Here is a 20,843-nt window from a genome sequence, read left to right as displayed (position 1 = left end):
TTTGCAGTGATTCTCTTACAAAAATCACTAATCCTCCACTTAAGGTGAAAAGTCAGTGTTAATCCAAGCAGTGCTTAAAACCTCCTTAACCAGAGTGTGCTGCAAGGGTTTTAGTAAGCCCCAACGTAGCAGGATTTTAATAATAGGGAAATTAAACAATTCGCAATTTCCAACATCAACATTTCCCTCCAATTACATTTTCACCATAATTTAGTTAGAAAAATATAGCTAAAATGTTATTTTTGAGTGTTTTGATCAGTTTTTATCCCTAAGACATGCTGAATGTGCAGCTGAGTGCATATTTGGACAAATGGATATTTGACATCATGTAAGAAAGAAAAAAATTCAAGATCTTTTGAAATTCTGGTGAGGAATAAATAGGAGTTTGCTTTGTTTAAAACTCAGTTTGTTGGGATTGAAAGTGGGATAGAAAGATGTCTCTGAGACCCTCAAGGAGCTGACTGTAGATTTCCATGAGTCTGGTAAAGGGCTTACAAAGGACAACTGTCCAAAAGATTATTTGTAATGGGCATTCAAAACAACTGTCAACCTGAAAGAAGCCCGCAAGATGCTAAAACAAGTTTTCAAAACCCTCCAGGAGGTTCTTGTCATTGATATGAAGGCACCAGTTTAACGTTGACGGGAGGTTTAAAAGAAGTAAACATTTGCTTCTTAAGACCTTAATGACCATGGAGAACATAAACAAGAACTTCTGGAATATTGTTGTTTAAAGGGATATGTCTAAAAGTACACTATTTGTGCATTTAAACAAGCAAAATGTTGGCATTATCCAAATATGGCATTTCATGAAATTAACATCATACCAGCTGTGAAGCATGGAGGTGAAGGAGTCATGATTTGGGAATGCTTTCCAGCTCACCATCACGCTAACGTGAGACCATCGGGTGTAAACGTGAGACCATCTGTGAAAAAAAATAAATGAAATTGATTAAAATATAACTCTATCCTGCAACATGACAATGAGCCCCAACATACTAATAAATCCACAAATGACTGGCTGAGATTTAAGAAATCAAAAGTCTTGGGTTGAGACAACGGTTGATCTTGATCTGACCTATGATCTCGCTGCAGGACCAAAAAGCAGAGAAAAGAGACGGTTCAAATCAATCTGGGGAAGGATCATAACCCTAACTCCATCTCTCTTAAGCAGCAAAAGCCAATGAGCTGCATTAGCAGACAGCTAGATGACACCATCCATTGTATAAAGATGCAGGTTTCTGTAAGAACAATATGATACAGTTTGGGCTTCACTTTTAGGGGTTTAATTAAAGGAGGCATTCAATACACAGAGGATTAAAGCATAATTACTTGCATTCTGACATCTAAAAACGTCAACAATTTAGTGTTCCCAAGTCTTGAGTTATCCCTGGAAAAGGACAGAGCTGAGTGCCAGCAACAGGTGCTCCTCCGCGTCTGGGAAACCTAATTAACTCTATCTGTGTGCCTCCTTGGGATAGAGCTCTTGATGTTATTCTACTGTAAATGTCAACAATAGACATGCTTTTATCTTCGGGGGATAACATTTCAGGCTCAGTGTAAAACTTGTGAGGCTCTGTCTGAATGAAGACAGGCTAATTACAGCCTGAGAGGATAACAAAGCAAATTTTTAATGTCTTTCCAGTCTCGTCCCAGAGAGGACTGGTAAAACATGACGACAACAGGTGGTAAACTATATTCTAGGCCCTGCTTGCTGCTGGCAAGGGACAACTGTGTCTATCACTAGAAACAGGCAGCAAATGATCAGAGCTACAGTATGTATGTATATCCACAACTGTTCTGCTTTTACTCATTTGTAGCCAGGTCTTTGAGGAATAGGAAACGTTAAAATGTCACTTATTTAGCTTAAAATGCGTACGTTCAGAGTAATATTATTGTTATTATTACTATTAATTACCGCCATTGTATGTGCTTGGTAATACAGCGACCTCATGTGGTTCAGGGGTGCAGAGACTGGCTTGTTGAATTTTTAGCTAAATTTTGACACTATAAGGTTCACTTTGAAACAAATGTTCTGTTGTTGCTTAACGGTAAAAATATGAAGTATTAAAGCACTTGAGATTTAGATTAAATAAATATTAAATGAATCGTGTTTACTATAACCACTTTTTCTGATGACTATCAACTTATCACACAAAGAACTACGATTTCAAATTTGAAGCGATAATTAGTTTCGAACAAAATGGAGGAGCCTGACATGATTACCGTTGTTAACTTCCGAGGGCCTTTCAAATGACGTAGGCTAACTTTTAGCTAGCTTGCAAACATTTCCACGTTAAAGCCTGGCAAAGAAAACAATGTCTCTGGTTAACGTTACATTTGTTCTGATAAATAATCTAAAACTGAGTAAAAGGCAGAAAGAGGGTTTGTTCGTTTGTTTGTGGCCAGCTAACAAACCTAGCTAGTTCTAGCTAGCTTACGCTAGCCGAAACCTAGCGAACAATTAAAGAAAAATAAGAATTGGGTGTTTGTTTATTTATTTATTTATTTATGTAAGGTATGTTATTCTACCTTCCTGTAAGCCAGGTGTCTCCATTTGGTTGACAGGAAGTTGCCGAAGGAGATGGGAAGAGTTCCTTCAATGAAGGAATGCACGTTTATTTAAACGCATGAAATCAATAAAAATAAACTGAAGACAAGAGCACAAATATCATCATTGGAGGTCTAAAAGGCATAAATTCAAGCTTTGTTATATAATGTCATGCCTTTTCAAAATTTTTCTATGACCACAAACTTCAGCTGACTTTACTAATTCCAGATTTTTGCAGCTATTTCATTGGTGCCTCGTATATTATTTATTATAATAAATAATATATTTATTTATTATAGCCCGCTCACACAGTTTAGCAAATATATATTACATATCAAACCTTCCATTCTATGTAATCACATTTCTAATGGTGCAACTACAAATACTCACAGTAACAAGCCATCCAGTCCATACATTTAGAAAAATCCAATAATTAATTATCCATAAATTATGTGTAATAATAATGATATGGGAAGCAAGTATTGGACACGTGAAGAAAAAGCTACGCAGAAAGACAGGCACCAGGTGAAATCGATTAGTAATTAGACAGCAGTCCTGCCAGTTCCAATTAATACCAGCTGGTACAGTTCGTGATGAAACCTGGAAAATGTTCTGTTCAGTAAAGAAACACAAACGAGGGGATTATGTGTGGAAAATTACATTTTCAACCATGGTGTTGTCTTGCTACGCTTTCAATTTTTTTTTCTGTAAAATAGAAAACATAGATGATCATTTTCTGTTTTAATGGTATAATCAATAAAGTATCCAGGGTAACTTTGCTAATTGAAAACTATTCAATGTGTCCCATGTTACTTTTAGGTCGTTTTCTTTATTATTTATGAAATCGAGTATTATTTTTCTTCCCACGCATCCCTATAATTTATTTTAATATATTTCTTCTCTACTTCAGCTGCTCTCCTATTTACCAGCCGAATCATTTATGTAAACCCTGCAAAAAGATTCGCCTCTTTTGGCTTTGAAATAACTCTTCCCTTACTACTCCTCCTCCTTGTAGCTTATGTGATTATTCTCAGCATACATATTAACCAAAGTAATCTCTAAAATTAATAATTTTTTGTTTGTTTTGTCTCAAACGGGAACCCGCTCCCATAGGTCACCTAAAAGAACCGGCATATTAAATCGGCTCGACCGCGAACGACCAAATGCGAGTGTGCTTCCCGGTCACGTACCTTTCACTTGCCTCACTAGCTCCGCCCACAAGGTTGTGTAGCGTTATGAAAGCAGAGCGGTGGGAATGACAACGGAGTCACAGCAAAGAAACCCCCTTAAAACCGGTAAAATAATCCACATTATTGTTCATTTTATGTCAAATAAACTGTAGCGATGAATGTTTTTGGCTGCTGTCGTTACAATCACTCCCTTCCGCGTCGTGGCTTTGCAGCTGTGGCCTGACGCAGTCATTGGTTTATAATACATACATAACAGGCACATGCAGCATCACATGTGAAAGACTGCAGTCATAACTGTAATCAGTGGAAATCATTTTGTCTATAACCTTTTAGATAAAAAAATAAGAAGTGTTTCCCCCCCCCCCCTAAATTATACACAATCCTTGATTTGTTCCCACATTTGGTTGTTTTTATAATACCCAAAGTATTTCACAATTATAAAGTGGAAAAAAAAATAATGTAAAGTTTTCTCCATTTTTTAAACTAATAAAAACCTGAAAAATCTGTTTATCCCCAACAAAATAGAAAACAACTGAAATTTAAACAAGCAGCAAAATAGAACCACAAAAATGTGTATATTTTTTTGTTTTTGTTTTTTAAAAGAAGCAACAGTCTGAAATATTTTTTTAATGCTTTGGATCTTTACATATTAATAGAGTCCATATAAATTTTGTTTATTATTGAGCAGGTAAAAGTAAAAAAAATAAAAATTATGATGTAATAATTTTTGCATTTTAAATTCAACAAAATCTGAGGCCCGTGGATAGTTTTAATTTGCTAGTTCTGGCCCAGAGGGCAAAAAGTTTGGATAGCACTGAATTAAGAGAATCATCTTCCCATCAGTTCTTGCTGTTATCTGGTAGAAATAGGGAATAAATACAAGAGCAATATATTAAAAATGCTGAAAAAATACCCCCACAGCATGATGCTCCCACCACCATGTTTCTCCATGGAGACAGTGGTTTTTGCATGTAGGCCTAAATATTCAGTGATTATGAGACTTGTGGAAATAGTTGCAGTAATTCAGGGACTAGCTGAATACTAGCTGTCACAACTCTTTACAGATTGGGGGAATGAACGCTGTTCTTCTTCTTCAGAGATCCGCTGCGATGCTTCGTGTCACCACTACGTCTCTGTGTGCCTTCTGCCAGAAGATGAGGCTGTTCCTGCCTCCCTTCGCCTCCCTCACCTCCCACAGCAAACGGGAGGAGAATCAACGCACGGTTGACTCTCTGTACGAATTGTCAGTGGACATCAGAAAGGTCCGCAAGCTCAAGGGTTGGGTTTTGTCTGAGAAGACCGCCTATGTGGCTGAGACAGCCGGTCTTCTGAGAGACATGGGCGCTGACACGGCGGGGATCGCCCACATCCTTGAGACCCACCCCGAGGCCGTCCTGTGCCCGCCAGAGGACGTGGATGCCCAGCGGGACCTCTGGGGGTCTGTATGTTCTGGCCAACGCGCCCTTCTGAGCATCATCAAAAAGTTCCCAGCTTCCTTTTTCACCGTAAGCCACCACAGCAACCAGCGGGCCAACATCCTCTACCTCCAGAGACTTCGCCTCAACAAGAAGATCATCAGCAAGCTGATGGCCAGCGCGCCGCAGAGCTTCAGTCGACCCGTGGAGAGCAACCAGGAGGTGATCCACACCCTCAGAGAAACCTACTTGGACCTTGGTGGGGATGAGGGTAATCTCCGGGTTTGGCTGCAGAAGCTCCTCAGCCAGAACCCGTACATCCTCCTGCGTCCAGCAGAGACCTGGAGGGACAGTTTGGGCTACCTGAGGGAGTGGGGCTTCACCACGGAGGAGCTGCTCAGCCTGGTGTCCAGCCTCCGAACCTCCATCTCCGAGCTGCAGCCTGAAGCCATGCGGCAGGCGCTGGCCTACGTCCAGGATGCTCTCAGCTGCTCTGAGGACGAACTGAAGCAGGTCGTGATCCGCTGCCCGGCCATTTTGTACTACTCACTGGCCACCTTGGCAGGACGCTTTCAGGGACTGATGGACGCCAGGGTGAGCGTCGAGCAGGTGAAGGAATCCCCGAACGTCCTGGAGCTCACCACGCAGATAGTGCTGTATCGGATCCAGAAGCTAGCATCCTACGGGTACGACGTTCACTCCGGCAGCTTGGACGTAATCGTAGGAACCAAGGACTTTGAGATGAGCTACGCCAAGCTGAACCTCCGGCAGCAGAGGCCGCTCTTTAACCCTGTGGCTCCACTCAGGACTGCTGAGGAGTGAAGAAAGAAACTCTAATGCTAATAAACTGGAGTTTGGTAGATGTTGACGTAGTACATCACATTACTTTAAAAACCTTTCAAATGTGGATACTGGCTTAAAAAGTTATATGCTCAACCCTCAATGTATGGTTCTGATATTTCTCATTAGCCTCTTGAATTTCGGGACAACAGACATTTTTCAAAATGGCCACTGTTTTTAAGTTTTAAATTTTTCAGTGGTTAATTTTTGATTTATTTTTCTAAAACACAAGCCCCTTGGAACATTGTGCCAAGTTAGGGTCTTATATCCGTATTTGATGAAATATTCAATTATTTGCAGCACCAGTCTGTAAGTTATTCAAATCTTACAAACATCAGGAAATACCCAACATAAGAGCTTCTTCTTGTTGCCTTAATGACTGTTTATACTTTTGCCTGACAGCTGATTATGTTTGTGGGAATCTACTCACTTTGCTGTGACCTTACTTTATTAATTTGTTTAAAATTATAGCTTTTGTGGGAAGAGAAGCAGCCTTTAGTTTTAATACTCCTCTAATCTGGAATAAACATTGTTTAAATCAAGGTTAAACCCATATTTGGTTAGGATTGCCCTCAATTAATAACTGGAACATCATTAGTTTTAGTCTAGATTGCAACTCTGTATTATTTTCCTGTAATTTGCCACTGCAATGTTCTATTATCTCGATCTTATAAAGCTTTATGAGCTACCTTGTTGCTGAAATATGACCAGGTGCAGAAGCAACATAATGATCAAATGGTAAACTATATAAACTCCTCATATGTTCAAGATAAAACCCACAATTTGATTCAAATGAATACACTACAGTGTTGTTTGTGGTACACTTCTTTATTAAGGATTTTACAGGGAAGTCACTGTGATGCAAAGACTCTTTAGTCCTTTTTTATTCTCCAAAACTACTAAAAAAGGGCAACATCAAGATGGTTAATGTTATTTTGCCTCAACACTGGAAAGGAATGAGACACGTCTACAATTACCGAGATTAACCAAAACACTTCGTCTTTGTCAGTTTACGATAGATGGATCAAGAAAGAACAAAGTTTGGGGGAAAACGATGGTTAGCAAACAAAGAAGCTTTCTCAGTGTTTTTTTTTGTCGAAAAGTCTTTAAATGTTTTTTATTTTAATTATTATTATTATTTATTGAGAACTATCAAAACAAAAAAAAGATCTATGCATGATCTCATATCAAAAATATATCAGTGGGTTTATGACTACACAAGAAGAGAAAACATACATAAAATATCCAAATATATACAAGTTGTGTGACCTGCAGTTAGCAAATTCATTATATACACAAGGATGTTTGTCAATATTAAGCCAAAGAAGCGCTCAGTGAGAGAGCCGCCGTGGCCTCACTGGCGCTGATATGCAGTCCTCATCAGAGTCCACAGTCTGTTCAATCAGGGGACGTGTGTGTGTGCATTTTATCATCCCTAAGGTGCGTTCATGCAACACCGTGGTGATGGAGGTAAACCTTTAGTCCTTTAGTGTCTGCTTTGATTTGGCTGATAATATGAAGGACGATGTGCAGAAACACCTGGAAGAAAGGAAAAAAAAAAGAAGAAGATTGTTTTCTGTTGTGTTTGTGTGAACCAATGAAAATTTGTACCTTCAGTGTTTATTTCATATTTTATGGATGACAGGGTTAGGTGTTAGTGAGAAATCATCATCATTGATAGAAATTAATCTATAAAATGTGATTCACTAGGTAAATTATATTAACCCTTCCAGACTGAACGTGTTGGCGACGATTCAGTCAAATTTGCAGTACCGTAACTCCACCACACTTTGCGCTATCTGAAAAATCCCAACGGTTTCTAGAAGGGGAGACGTTGCGCTTTCCAGCCAATATTGGGTTATTACTGTAATTTCACTCTCTCTGTAGCAAGGAGTGAAATTAATCTGATGAAACACTCTTAATAGATGGTAAATTGTGAACATAACTTACTAGATAATGAAAGTTCCAGTTGTTATGGATAAATGGGCAAATATATTTACTCACAGGACATTTAAAGAACTTTGTACAATAAAAATAAACAAAAATATCCAGGTGAATATTTGAAAGTTAGGCTTAAAAGGGTTAAATACATAAAGTTTTAAATAAAATATTAGATTCTTGCTATAGACGCACTCAAAAGACTAGATAGTATAACATGTTTGGAGTTCCTAATAAGAAATCTGAAGCTGATTTTTGTCATAAAACATCAAATTTCATCCTAGTACAGCCAGTGAGTCTGAGTGTGTAAAATAAATGTGTCACTAACTCTTCAGTGGTTGCTCTGCCTCTGGACTTTAGAGCCTCTGCCGTGGCCAGAATCCTCATTGGGTCGTTTTCCGCTGGTCTGTGTGACAGGATGATGCTCGAATCCTTGAAACAAACAAAAAAAAAGACAAAGTGACATTTAGAAAGTTTTCACAGAAACTACTCCACATCACGGATTTAAATAGATTTATTTTGCACCTTTTTGCAGTGCAGGACCTGGAATCTGTGGGCTGCTTTGAGTGTAGCGCATCATGCTGGTAGCTGGAGCGTAACTGGGAACTTCAGGAAGATGAAACAATCATCAGAGTTGATTAAAACAAACAGATTAACATAAAAATATGAATAATTCATAAGTGATAAATGTGCTATGTAATCCCTACCCTGCTTGTGTGTGCTGGTGCTGTTCTGTGGATCCCCCTGCAGGTAAGCAATCATACCACTGCGCCAGTCTGTCTCTGAATGAACTGGCATCTGATAGGCTGAAAAATCAAAGAAAGACAAAACACATTTAAACTGAATTTTAATGAGAAATGTAAAAATAAGGAGGTGCAGGTGTGCAATTTTATTTAAACAGAATAATATTTGTTTTGTTTTTCTTACCTGCTGGAGCAGCAGCCTGGGGTGAAGCCTCGACGGGGAACGCCATAGCATCTGAGGATGTCTCATTGTTTCCGTTAGTGTTGGATGGAACTGTAGCCAAAAGGCCTGAGGATGTAAACAATAAAGAGTCAATCAATGTGGAAAGATACCTTACATATGAACAAGAGAGAAATAAAGTAACGGGTCAGTATACCAAGGCCTCTGTAGCAGGAAAGCTGCTGGTAGATCTGCTTCATTCGCTCGATGTTAATGCAGCTGGCCTCAGCGTGGTTCACCATGGGCTTGGGGTAATGCACGCCGATGATGCATTTGGCAGCCTTCTGCACAGACTCCGGAGCGTTCCAGGGATCGTAGATGTACTTCGCTGGAAATCCTCTCAGAATGGGCAGGTAGCGCCTGAGCAGAGGGATGGAAACAGAGAGGGAATGTGGCGGATTATTCAACTATCCAAGGAGGTAAGACAGTGTTCCTGCAGGTTTCACCAACTCAAATTTAAGAAAATCATATATTTTGCAATGCTCTCCACAGCTTTAACTCTGGCAGTGCAAAGGTTTTTGCACAGAAAGCATCTAGCCTCGTATCTTTGGCTACAGAAGTGAGCCAATGGCGAAGACAAACATCGTAAAGTCAACTGGCGATACATTTGAACTTAACCAGGACAGATGCAAAAAAACGTATCAAGTTAGCTAGCTAGCAAGGCTAGAACACAGTTAAGACAAAGACCACATAGAATATGAAAGGACAAAATTTTAGACCTGTGATTACACTGGGTTACAAAAAAATATTTTTTTTAGAAGTTGTTTATTTTTTCAACTGAATTAGGTCTATTTTGCACCACTGAATCCAAAAATGACATTAATTTTTCTCAATCAAGTCAGGTTTTTATTAGAAATCCGATCTACTGACTAAATGGATTATATTTCTGACATTATCAGTTCATTTCCGTTAATATTTCTCAACCAAAAAAGGTTTTAGGAGGAAAAAATTGTTAACATCTTCATTCTGTAAAATTCTCCAACTCTTTTCTGTTCTGATGGAATCGCTCCTCCTGCTCATCACTCATTGATCCCAGATTCTCAGGAAAACGATCCAGATGTGAGAACAAGAAACACATTTCAATGCTCATGTTGCACCCATAGTTAAGAATGTTGACCTGATTGAGCAAAGCCAATGTGATTTTTGGATTCAGCACATTAAAATGACCCTAAAACGGTTGAAAAACCCCAGACAATTTTATGGCTGTTGACCTTCTAAAGATACACAGCCACCAGAATCGACCTAAAAGTAAAACGTTAAATTCAGAGTGAGACTCAGTGACGGTACCGTATGTAATCTCCGTTGGGGTCGGTGCGTCGGCCGAAACCGACTGGGCAGTAGCAGTGGAAGAACTGCTGGAAGAAGGAGCTGCACGAGAGCCACATCCAGCTGCCGGCATTGACACTCCAGTCTGCGTCCAGCAGCAGCTCCTCGAACACCTGAAGAGGAAACCAAAACGGTTTGATGCGTCCTGCAAAACCTGACAGTAACTCAAGAGTCGGCGTCCTCTACCTTCATGCCCTCCTCCCAGCTGATCCACAGGTCTCCCCGGGTCAGGAAGCAGGCCACGGCGTGCCGGGCCAGGTGGTGGATCCAGCCCTCCTGCCTCAGCTGCGTCATGATGGCATCGATCCAGGGGAAGCCCGTCCGGCCCTCGGCCCACTTCGCCAGCGCCTCGGGGTTGCGGTCCCAGGGGATCTGGACGCAGATTGGGTTGCTCTCCATCTTGTCGAAACAGGGGTTGTTGGTGGCCGCTGTGTAGAAGAATTCGCGCCACAACAGCTGGCCGTACAGCGACAGGGGAGGGGAGCTGTTCTTCTTTACCTGGAATCAGATGTTAGAGAAGATTTAAATGGGCGGTCGCTTTATGTTATCACGGTTGTAGACAGCAAAACAGAAATGTTGTGTTTTCTACATTTCTTAACATCAAGCAACATTCAGAGTCTGAATCCTGGATGGAATCACTGGCAAAATGTCTGCTGTCTCTTACTTTAAATCTACTCCAAGCTCAGTTATTCTGTGTTTATCCGGAAAAAGAAGATTGATGGATTCTGCCATTTACTACGTACTCTACTGGACACAATTGCTGGTCCAGTGACTCAGTGTTTAGCTGTCACTTTTATGATTTGTGACTTGGTTCCACACAAAGATGTAGATAGAGCTACTTACCAGCATTTTCCCTAATTAAAGCTAATGCTACTCTTCCTGCAGCTGACTTTGTCTTCTCTTCTGTATTTTTGTTGTTTCTTTCAAGGATGAGCTCGTTAATGGAGATTTTGCTTGGTGTTATTTTTCTTTTGTATTTCTTTTCCATGGATTCCATGCTTAGCTGTTTTTTTCTTCTTTTTTTTGACGACTGAACCACTTTTTTCTTTGGTTTTATTTTCATATAAGGTCCTTGTGTTTAGCTGTATTTCCCAAGATGAAGATGGAAATAGTTTATTTCTTTTTTATAGAAAGTACTCCAAGTCCAAGCTGACCGCTCAAACTAAACCTGATTTTCTTCAGCGTTTATTCCTGCTAAAAATAAGTCCCCCCTTCCCACTGTCGCCACATGCTTGCTCAGGATGAGGGATTCATATAAAAGTCGGCTGAACTGTCTAAGACCAATAACCTTTTACCATTTGGCTTTAATTATTCAATTTAATGTCAAACTGGACTACATATAAAGCTAATGGAAATTAAAATAACTCCTAAACTTGCACCATCAGAGCAAAAAGTATCATGGTGTTGGTAAAAACACTCACCTTCCTGAAGAGGTCGGTGAGTTTGAAGTAGAAGAGGCGGCAGGAGAGGCAGCCGAAGCGCAGGTAGGGGCTGAGGCCGGTCGGACTCGCCAGCAGCGAGTTAGCGTTCATTCTGGGACGCTCGAAGTTCGCCACCCACGCCTGATGGCAAAACCAGTCGCATTATCAAAACTGCAAGATAATGAGGCGATTTACGGAAAAAAATTGGACTGACCTTCCTCTCCAGGTGCCTCTCCAGTCGAGTGAGTGCTTCAGTTTCTCCTCCAGGCCACACAGCCGAAGACAAACCTTCGGTGTCAAAACCTGCAAGTTCATGATAAAAGCACACAATTTAAAGCCAGCTTCATATCTCAGAACATCATCAGATTTCCTTCTATGCTGTTTCAGAATGGCTGAACTAGGAATTCAAGTTAATCTGAAGTTGGTATAAGTTATTGATCGACAAATGATTAATTGATAAGTGGCCACTTTCTTAAAAACTGGAGTTTTGTCTTTCCATAAAGGGCAAATTTCTTCTCACATTATTAAACTCAGACAGCCCTCAAAATCAACTGTGGTTACTGACATCATATCTTTTTCCATCATGTTACAATTTTTCTGCACTTTTCCCTCCGCCTTTCTCTCATTACATCCTTGCCTTCATAGCAAATCAGTAATTTTTGGTTGAGAAGTGAATGCTGCTCCATCATTGTCAATGTTAATGTGAAATTTCAGGAGTTTGTTGAGTGTTTATATTTCAAAACAAATCCACATAAAGACTCAGTTTGGACTGTTTCTCTTTCCTGTTCTGTTATATCTCCCCCATTTTTAATTCTGCATCAGCTTGCTCTGCTTACGGATGACCAGTGGGGCCCTCTGCTAGATGGAGGCCAAACTACAACACCAAATAATGTCTAAGCGGGTGTTATATTAACCTAATAAACCATTACTTGAATATTAACCGTAATTTGATTAATTGTTTGCATCTTTAGGCTGAACTCACCCAGTTCCTCCAGAGAGGGAACCCCAAACTTGTCATCATGGTCTTCAGACAGTGGCGTAGTGCATTTTCCCATGATCTCAGCCGTTATGGACTCTGCAGGCAGCTCCACTGCGTCCATCCGGCTGATGAGAGTCTGAAACCGCTTATAGGTGAGGGGAGACTGGCCCCCGTTTAGCTCTATGATCCTGATAAACACAAAAAACAAACATTTGGTTTTAAATCGACACAGTTAATAATAGCAGCAGGACTGGTTGGTGTGTGATAACTCACCTGTCCAGGTCATAGAGCGTGTGGGAGATGCGAACTGTCACCTCCACTCCGGCCTCAGAGGCGAGCTTCTTAATGGCAGCATCTCGCTCTTTCCCAAAAGGCTCAGAGTCGTACTCGTAAGAGAGCCGAGTGATCTTCCATTCCTGCAAAACAGATTTAAAACGATTATTCAGGACTTCCACCAGAGTCCCACAGCAACCCTAGTTTGCAGAATATAGTGGGTCAAATCACCTTGAAGAGTCTGGGAAAGACATCTGTGGGTTGGCCCCGGATCACGAACAGACGGGAGTTGAGCTTCCTTAGGCTGGAGTCCAAATCCTCGAGACTCTGCAGCAGGAACCTGCAGAGAGGCAGGAAGAGGAGCTGCATCAAACTTTTAAACTTTTATTTATTCAAACTGGTGTAAAACAAGAACACTCTGTTTGAGGAAATGGAGAAAATAAAAAAATAAACAGAATAGAAGAAACAATTTAAGATCAGTAATCAAATTAAACTCATTTTCATTAGATATTTTATGATACTAATGCAGGACGGAGAGTAGGATCAATTTAGTTTTATTTTCAAAGTTCAAACATCAATTTAATATAAACCAGTTTTCCTTCTGAACCAGCATGTGGTACTCTAGTAACTGCTTCCTGGATGCCCTGAAGACCTCCAAATAATTCAGATGTTATCCACAAAATTTACAACAATAAGAGTGTTTGTCTACTTTTGAATGTCCAAAACAGGACCTTTTCTTTGTGATGACCTACATCTGAACAATGTCTCCCATCTGAGGTGAACCAGATCTAAAAGCCGTGCTTTTGAAAAGTGAAAGAAGTAATTTGATCTAATGTTGCTGCAGCTCAGACGGCTGAAAAGATGAGTAATCAGAAACATCAGTAAGCCAGGACAAAACTGACAAGCCTCGACGGTGAAGCAGAGGTAAGTGTGTCACAGGTGATAATGGGAGTAGGCAGAAGAAGCTGGTGTTTGTACACAAAGAACTGGGCAAGAAATAGAAGATAAATCAAAAAAAGTTTAATGAACGTGATTTTAATCAAGAAACAGGCTCAGATATTTTCAACTTGAATGTTCTTTCCTTTTAAAGAACTACTCAGCTATAAGTTGTTCTTTTCAGCACTTTTTGTTTACAACACAGCAGGGCATTTTATATCACACCTACACACAGGTAAAAACAAGCAGAGCAGCAGTAATGTGGAGCTTCCCATGCTGTTGCTATGGATACAGGAAGCAGTAGGCGGAGGCATCCTGCAGCAAACCCACCAAACAGTTTTTACACCAACATAACAACAATGTGGACATCATAATTAGTTCACTAGTGTGTAAGTTAATCTCAGTTTTAGTTTTTCTGTTTCAGTCAACAGAAAGCATCGCAAAAAATAAGAAACATAGCAGCCATGTTCATTTTTAAGCTGCTAAAATACAGGGAAAAAATTAGATTTTTTAATAGATATATGTTTGAGTAAAATTAACATTGTTCTTTTATTCTGTGAACTACTGACAACATTCAGTGTATTATGAGCCTGGCAGGCCACCAGGCTTTACCTGTGCCCTAACCAGGCTAAGTATTGCTTATTTTTAAAGTCTTTTTAAAATGTTAAAAGTCAGAAAAGTTTATATTTGTTGTTCAGGTATTAATCTTTCAATCTTTTAATAACACATAATTATCAAGTGATATTTTCAAATTTCTTGTCAACTTCAAACATTTTTTAACTCAAAAACACAATGGCCGCTGGATGAATGACTGCCAAGCCCAACCACCAGACTTAATGAGTTTTCTGGGGAAAACCTTGACATGTCTCTGAAATCCCAAATAAATTTTGTATTTATTTGCAGAAAATGAGACATGGTCAAAATCACAAAAAAGATGTAGTGCTTTCAGACCTCAAATAATGCAAAGAAAACAAGTTAATATTTATTTAGAAACAAATAAATATTATTTGTTTCTATTAAGAAACAAATAATTAACCATTTTAAGCTGCTAAAATACAGGGAAAAAATTAGATTTTTTAATAGATATATGTTTGAGTAAAATTAACATTGTTCTTTTATTCTGTGAACTACTGACAACATTCAGTGTATTATGAGCCTGGCAGGCCACCAGGCTTTACCTGTGCCCTAACCAGTTTTCATTAACCATTCCTGAGTTAATGGTTTAACTCAGGAAGAGTTCAGAAATTAATATCTGGTGGAAAAACCATGAGGTTTCAGTGGGGTTCAGTGCAGTGGGCTCTTCATTTTTTCCAGAGTTGGACATTTCATAAAACATTTTAGAGAATACATGGAGAGAGGATATCTATTATTATTTTTTTTGCTTTTCTATAAAAATAAAGTGTTTTTTTAGCTTTAGAGTTAAGCTTTTATTTAAAGAGTATCTCATGTTAAAATGGTAGTTTTTCCTGCCTGTCAACAACACGGAGCAACAAACCAAATGACTCCCCTTTAATTTGGATATTTTTTGTTATCCACCATAAACAATCTTCTATGACCTGAGGATGGAAAGTTTTCATGTTGAAACTTTTCACCTTCTCCTTTTGGCTAAATTAGTTGAGATTTATTGAGTCCCCATCAGACGTCCTTACCCGAAATCTACGCACCTCTTCAGGGACAAAGATGGAGGTTTAAGCTGACAGTTGTTCTGATCCAATGTCAGCTTAAAAACATGAGACTGACCCAGAAAGAAAACCACTACACAGGTCAATTATACTCCCATCTGTATCCAACTTTTACTGTTTCTCCCTCTTATCTTTAACTACTTCATAGAACCATTCTACACCAACATGATCACTAAGAAGGAGTCTGTAATCATGATGTGAAAATAGATATCAGACGACATCAGCTTTTGTGGGGATTAGAGCTCATTGTGGACCAAGCTGGGGTCTTTTAGTCTGGCAGGACAGCAGAAATAGGTCAGAAAAACCACAGAGTTGAATGGTTTGCTGTTGACACACTGACCTACTTGTTCCACACCAGGGAATGTCAGCAAGAAGCGAGAAGTTACCGTGATTAAGTCATCTGGAGCGACCATAATCGAGGAAAGTCTCAGAGTGATGTGATTTTAATAGTGTTTTGACGCAAAAACTGCATGGAAATGTTCAATATGTGCACAGTAAACGGAACGAAGGAAGGAATCAGGGCATTGTGCATTTGCGCTGCGTCACAGCCAACTGCTGTTGCGTAACACCGAAAGAAAAACATGGATGCTCATCAGAACTGAAACTCCAATCTCAGAGATGACATTAGACTATGGACTGATGAATGAACAACGCACGGAGGTTTGCACATGCAGCAGCAGGTGGAGTGGAGACTGACATGGAGAAATGATTGGGTCAGAGGGAATCCATGTTTTGACTGGCCAAAGCGTCAATGCAACACCGAAGGGCAACTCTGCAGGGACAAACTTTCCTCCAAAGTCAGAACCTGGGAAAAGTATTCAAACCCCTACAACTGCAAACGTCAATGTGCTACATCAACATTTTATGCGGTTAGAGCAACACGACGAGGTTCTACAATAATTTGTACAACCACATTTTACTGGATCTGCTGCAAATGTTTGACAATGATTTTCTCAGCTTTCTCAGCAGCAAAAGCAAATGAGGTGGATTGGCAGTGCTGATTAACAACTGATGGTGTGATTTAAGATGTTACTGTGTAATATCGCTTCTGCTGCCTGGAAACTGAGCTGTTAGCATGTCAGGATAGTCTTGAGTCAGAGGCATTTTTAGACTGAATGCATGACTGACTGCTACAGGATATCCTTTCTGCACACAGCATCACAATTCCCGATGACTCTCAGAAAATACGTGGATTATACAAGTTACAACAACATTTAAAAATACTTTCAAAAATGTATTTTTGAAATGAATTAGCTTTAGCATAAGCTTTAATCTGCTAGCTTTACACAAATACAGACTGATTTTTTTTCAGCCATTCAAAAATATCTCAAACATAATCAGTGGGTGATGATCTACACTGCTTGTGGTACTAACTGTAAACAAGATTTCTTGCTCTTCCAAAACAGCTAAAATTAGCAGAATGAATGACAGCAGTCGACATATTCTGAATGTTAAGAAGTGAGTCTTTCCAGCTGCTGGAAACTTCTCCACAATGTTGTCCCTGGCCTGCCTGCTGTGTTCCTTGGACTTCATGGTACTGGATGTTCACTGATGCTCTCCAACAAATGTCTGAGGCCCTCACAGAACAGCTGGATTAATATAATGAGGTCACTTCTGATGGCAATCACTTGGAATATACTTAGAAGAATGTAGGATCTGATTCTAAATTAATCCTACATTTATGGGTGTTTTTTAAGAATAAAAACATGAGTCTCTTATTCCATTTCAGGGTTATATGCTACTTTGTGTATGCTATTTTGAGTAAGTTTGTCTCATAAAACTTCAATGATACAAATATTAATTCAAAAATAACATCCTACAAACCCTAAAAAACATACAAGAGACTTCTCAGATGTCCTGGAAATCGTCAACAGTTAGAAGATCAGTTGAAACAACAGAGTAAAGTCATCGCTTCTATGAGTAATCAGGCTTATATATCAGTCCGATTATTGATACTTTGACCTTTGCTTATTTATATAATAATGAACTAGATGTATATTTTTTATTTGTAAGTCACTCTTTAGTAGACATAAACTAACTTTACAAATAATAATCTATATGCTTGAAAAGGAAAACTATGTGGGTGAAACTTGTTTGATTCTGCAGGGTCAAGCCATGTTTTCTACCTGCGAAAGTTTACTTTGATTCACAGCAGCCATGTTTTTTTTTAATCTGGGACTCATTTCTTCATACAATTACAAAAACCTCTAAGTTTTATTGAACTAAGCATTCTGGGTAAAACCTTGAAAATACTACATAATTTTTAACATTTCTGATAAGAAAAGATGGAAATCGTCTGCAGACATTTTTTTTTAGCTCTTTACAATTCCAGCGGAACAATTGGATCAACCATTATGTAGCTCCATCCATCACACCTGTCCATGCCGAAGAAAAGCAACCCAGCATCATGCTGCCACCATTGTGTTCTGTGCAGCGATAGCTTTCTGCCGTTTTAGCATCTTTTTAGCGCTCTGTTCTATATGTCTCACATGTCCCCTACATATTGAGTTACAAACAGGATGTCTTGTGGTTTTCCATTATCAATCCTCTGTAAAGGTCATGTTTGCTGGTAGGTGGCATATGAATTTAACTGTTTGCACAGGATTTTCTTTAAGGGCATCAAAGTAATGAATGTTAAGTTTTCTTGCTGTATAATAACTGTTCTAGGTTTAAGATGAGAAACGTTTTCTTGCATCACCACACACTGAATTTCTCCACAGCAGCTCCTAATTTGATTTGCATCACCTGATGTTCACTTATTCCCCTAGTAGATGCTGCTCAATTCATAAGGCAGAATCCTGCATTTTACTTCATTTTGTCCCAAATATTGATATAATCTGATGTTGTATTAACCTAATTTTAATCCTGGTAAAAACGTGTAGATATGAATGCATTATGAGGTGTGTGTTAATGGGTTGGTGTTCTCACCTCCACCTGTTGATCCCGACGTTGGAAGACCCAGCGAACCAGGGGTCGAGGATGTAAACGCAGCGGACGGTATCAGCCCCCAGCAGAGAGTCCTTCAGCGACGGGTTGTCGTGGAGCCGCAAGCCCTTCCGGAACCAGTGGACCGTATTAATGACCATTACTCAACTGGACGAGCCCTTTTGTTATTCCTTTCGTGAATGATATCAGCAGTCTTCTTCTTTTCCTTTTTAACGGAGCTCACTTGATTATTATTCCAATTTGCAGGTAGTTATTAGTCCAAGGAGAAAAATATAGAAGAAAAAATAGAACGTCACTTCAGATAAAAAAAAAAAACAACTTAAGCCCGGATTTTTTTTGATTAGCCTTGCTCTAACAGAACTTTTTCCATAATGTGGAAGAATTGATAAACAGCTGATTCCTGAAGCATTTGGGCGCAGAAAAGTGAGTTTTCCAAGGAACTGTAACGACGTGAACCCGGCGAGCTTTAGGACCCTGGTCGCTGCAGCGCTCTAGCCTGGTTTGTTGTATAACTTGTTTTTGTGAATAATGAAAAACCCGTAAATATTGAAAAAACACTCAACTTTTCGACTGGTCTCTTACTGCAATGACACAATATGACTGTTAAAGACGGAATATTTAACTAGCCTGTTATTTTAGGAGGTGAATGACCAGAACACTCCGTAGCAGGACCGGTGAACACCAGGAAAGCCTGTTATGTAAACTCGAAACCACGAAATTCGTCGCTTTAATGTCGTCCAAAGAAATATCCAGTTGTCAAAATACCTCCTCGAGCTCTTCCAAACGGGTCTCCACGCTAGAAAGCAGACGTCTGAGTGGGGATATGTGGTGATTTTTTTCCCTTATCGCCAGAAGACCGCCGATTCTCCTCTATAGCCGCACCTACTGCCGTTCCTCCGCCAACTGGCGACGTCGTCTGGCTCAGAGCTGCGCTGTGATTGGTCCAAACCGATTCGTGCGTGTTACAGCGTGGTCAAGTTTTAGCAGCGTGCTCTCTCCTAAGAGGCGAGGCAGCCAGCGTGTGCAGTGGACTCTTGTTTTAGTATCAAGTTATGACCTCTTATGGTGGCTTGGTTACCATGTTACCAGGTTAATTTACTTATCTCTGGTAAACCAAGGAAAACGAATGATTATACAACTGGTTCTTTTTGAGGACCTAAAGCAAACAATAAATATAATTCAATGAATGGTAAATAAACCCCATTGTTTGCATAACACTATACAATGTATAGTATACATGAATTGTACATGTATACTATAATTTTGGGGGTGTAAATGGGATCGACCCATAAATATTAAAACAGCGTTGTCAGAAAAAGACCCGGATCAGCACACGAGGTCGTACGTGTGTTACGTGTGGATGTTTACAACCGCAGTGAAGTTAGTTTCAAGTTGGATATTCGATATTCGAGCTCCGGGGAGTAAGCGGCGTTTAGCTCAAGGTTGATCCGATTTATGAACGTTACTGTCGGCCAGCGGTTCTCTATCGCTCCCGGCCGCAGCGCCCGAAGGTTCACTTAGGGACTATCAACAAATTACCGAACCAAACATTCCTATCAAAGAAATGTTAATAAATGCCTTGAATTGTAACCAACTAACTAATTGTCATTGCTAATTCATGCTTTTACATGAGCCAAAATAGCATCTATAAAATTTTAAAGTCATATACAATATTTTCAATAATTTTAATATTAAATAATATAATGTTTTCTTCAATAGCTTCCAGGTCATGTGATCTAATGACTCAAAATCACTTTGAAATAATTACAATAGTCTCTATAGATAAGGCACAGACATTTGATTTCCATTTTTAGCCATTTTCCATTTTTTATTAATTTTTTTTGTCAAAATTGAGGGTTTTTCTTCAATAGCTTCCAGGTCATGTGACCTACTGACTCTAAATCACTTTGAAATAATTATAATAGTCTCTATAGATGAGGCACAGTCATTTGTTTTCCATTTTTAGCCATTTTCCATTTTTAGGAATTTTTTACGTCAAAATTGAGGGTTTTTCTTCAATAGCTTCCAGGTCATGTGACCTAATGACTCTAAATCACTTTGAAATAATTATAATAGTCTCTATAGATAAGGCACAGTCATTTGTTTTCCATTTTTAGCCATTTTCCATTTTTTAGGAATTTTTTTCATCAAAATTGAGGGTTTTTCTTCAATAGCTTCCAGGTCATGTGACCTACTGACTCAAAATCACTTTGAAACAATTACAATAGTCTCTATAGATGAGGCACAGACATTTGATTTCCATTTTTAGCCATTTTCCATTTTTTAGGAATTTTTTACGTCAAAATTGAGGGTTTTTATTCAATAGCTTCCAGGTCATGTGACCTAATGACTCTAAATCACTTTGAAATAATTTTAATAGTCTCTA

General features: G+C 39.3%; 2 protein-coding genes and 1 long non-coding RNA gene across 4 annotated transcripts in view; 1 reads left to right on the top strand and 2 right to left on the bottom strand.

Annotated features, from left to right (window-relative positions):
- The window catches only part of LOC114160811 (uncharacterized), a 40,865-nt gene extending 37,792 nt beyond the window's left edge, over positions 1-3,073 (bottom strand). For both annotated transcript variants that reach the window (XR_003598860.1, XR_003598859.1), the window contains exons 1-2: positions 2,939-3,073; positions 825-923 (exon numbers count right to left, since the gene is read on the bottom strand). This is a non-coding gene — a long non-coding RNA (uncharacterized LOC114160811). The remainder of the gene's footprint in view (positions 1-824; positions 924-2,938) is intronic.
- Positions 3,074-3,759: 686 nt separating this feature from the next.
- Positions 3,760-7,066, top strand: LOC114160808 (transcription termination factor 2, mitochondrial-like). The gene is made up of 2 exons (XM_028043627.1): positions 3,760-3,843; positions 4,836-7,066. Exon 2 carries the CDS (start codon positions 4,848-4,850, stop codon positions 5,973-5,975), a length of 1,128 nt encoding a protein of 375 aa, XP_027899428.1. The 5' UTR covers positions 3,760-3,843; positions 4,836-4,847; the 3' UTR covers positions 5,976-7,066.
- On the bottom strand, positions 6,810-19,367 carry LOC114160806 (cryptochrome-1-like). Its single transcript, XM_028043622.1, has 14 exons — positions 18,440-19,367; positions 13,125-13,233; positions 12,894-13,036; positions 12,624-12,808; positions 11,856-11,944; positions 11,642-11,782; positions 10,407-10,718; positions 10,182-10,333; positions 9,052-9,254; positions 8,859-8,963; positions 8,639-8,737; positions 8,457-8,537; positions 8,260-8,363; positions 6,810-7,532 (listed from the first exon to the last, which is right to left on the bottom strand). Exons 1-13 carry the CDS (start codon positions 18,595-18,597, stop codon positions 8,263-8,265), a joined length of 1,878 nt encoding a protein of 625 aa, XP_027899423.1. The 5' UTR covers positions 18,598-19,367; the 3' UTR covers positions 6,810-7,532; positions 8,260-8,262.
- Positions 19,368-20,843: the final 1,476 nt, after the last annotated feature.

Source organism: Xiphophorus couchianus, chromosome 17 (assembly GCF_001444195.1).
Source record: "Xiphophorus couchianus chromosome 17, X_couchianus-1.0, whole genome shotgun sequence".
NCBI lineage: Eukaryota > Metazoa > Chordata > Actinopteri > Cyprinodontiformes > Poeciliidae > Xiphophorus > Xiphophorus couchianus.
The sequence above is the reverse complement of the archived record's forward strand: the minus strand, read 5'-3'. Positions and strand labels throughout refer to the sequence as shown.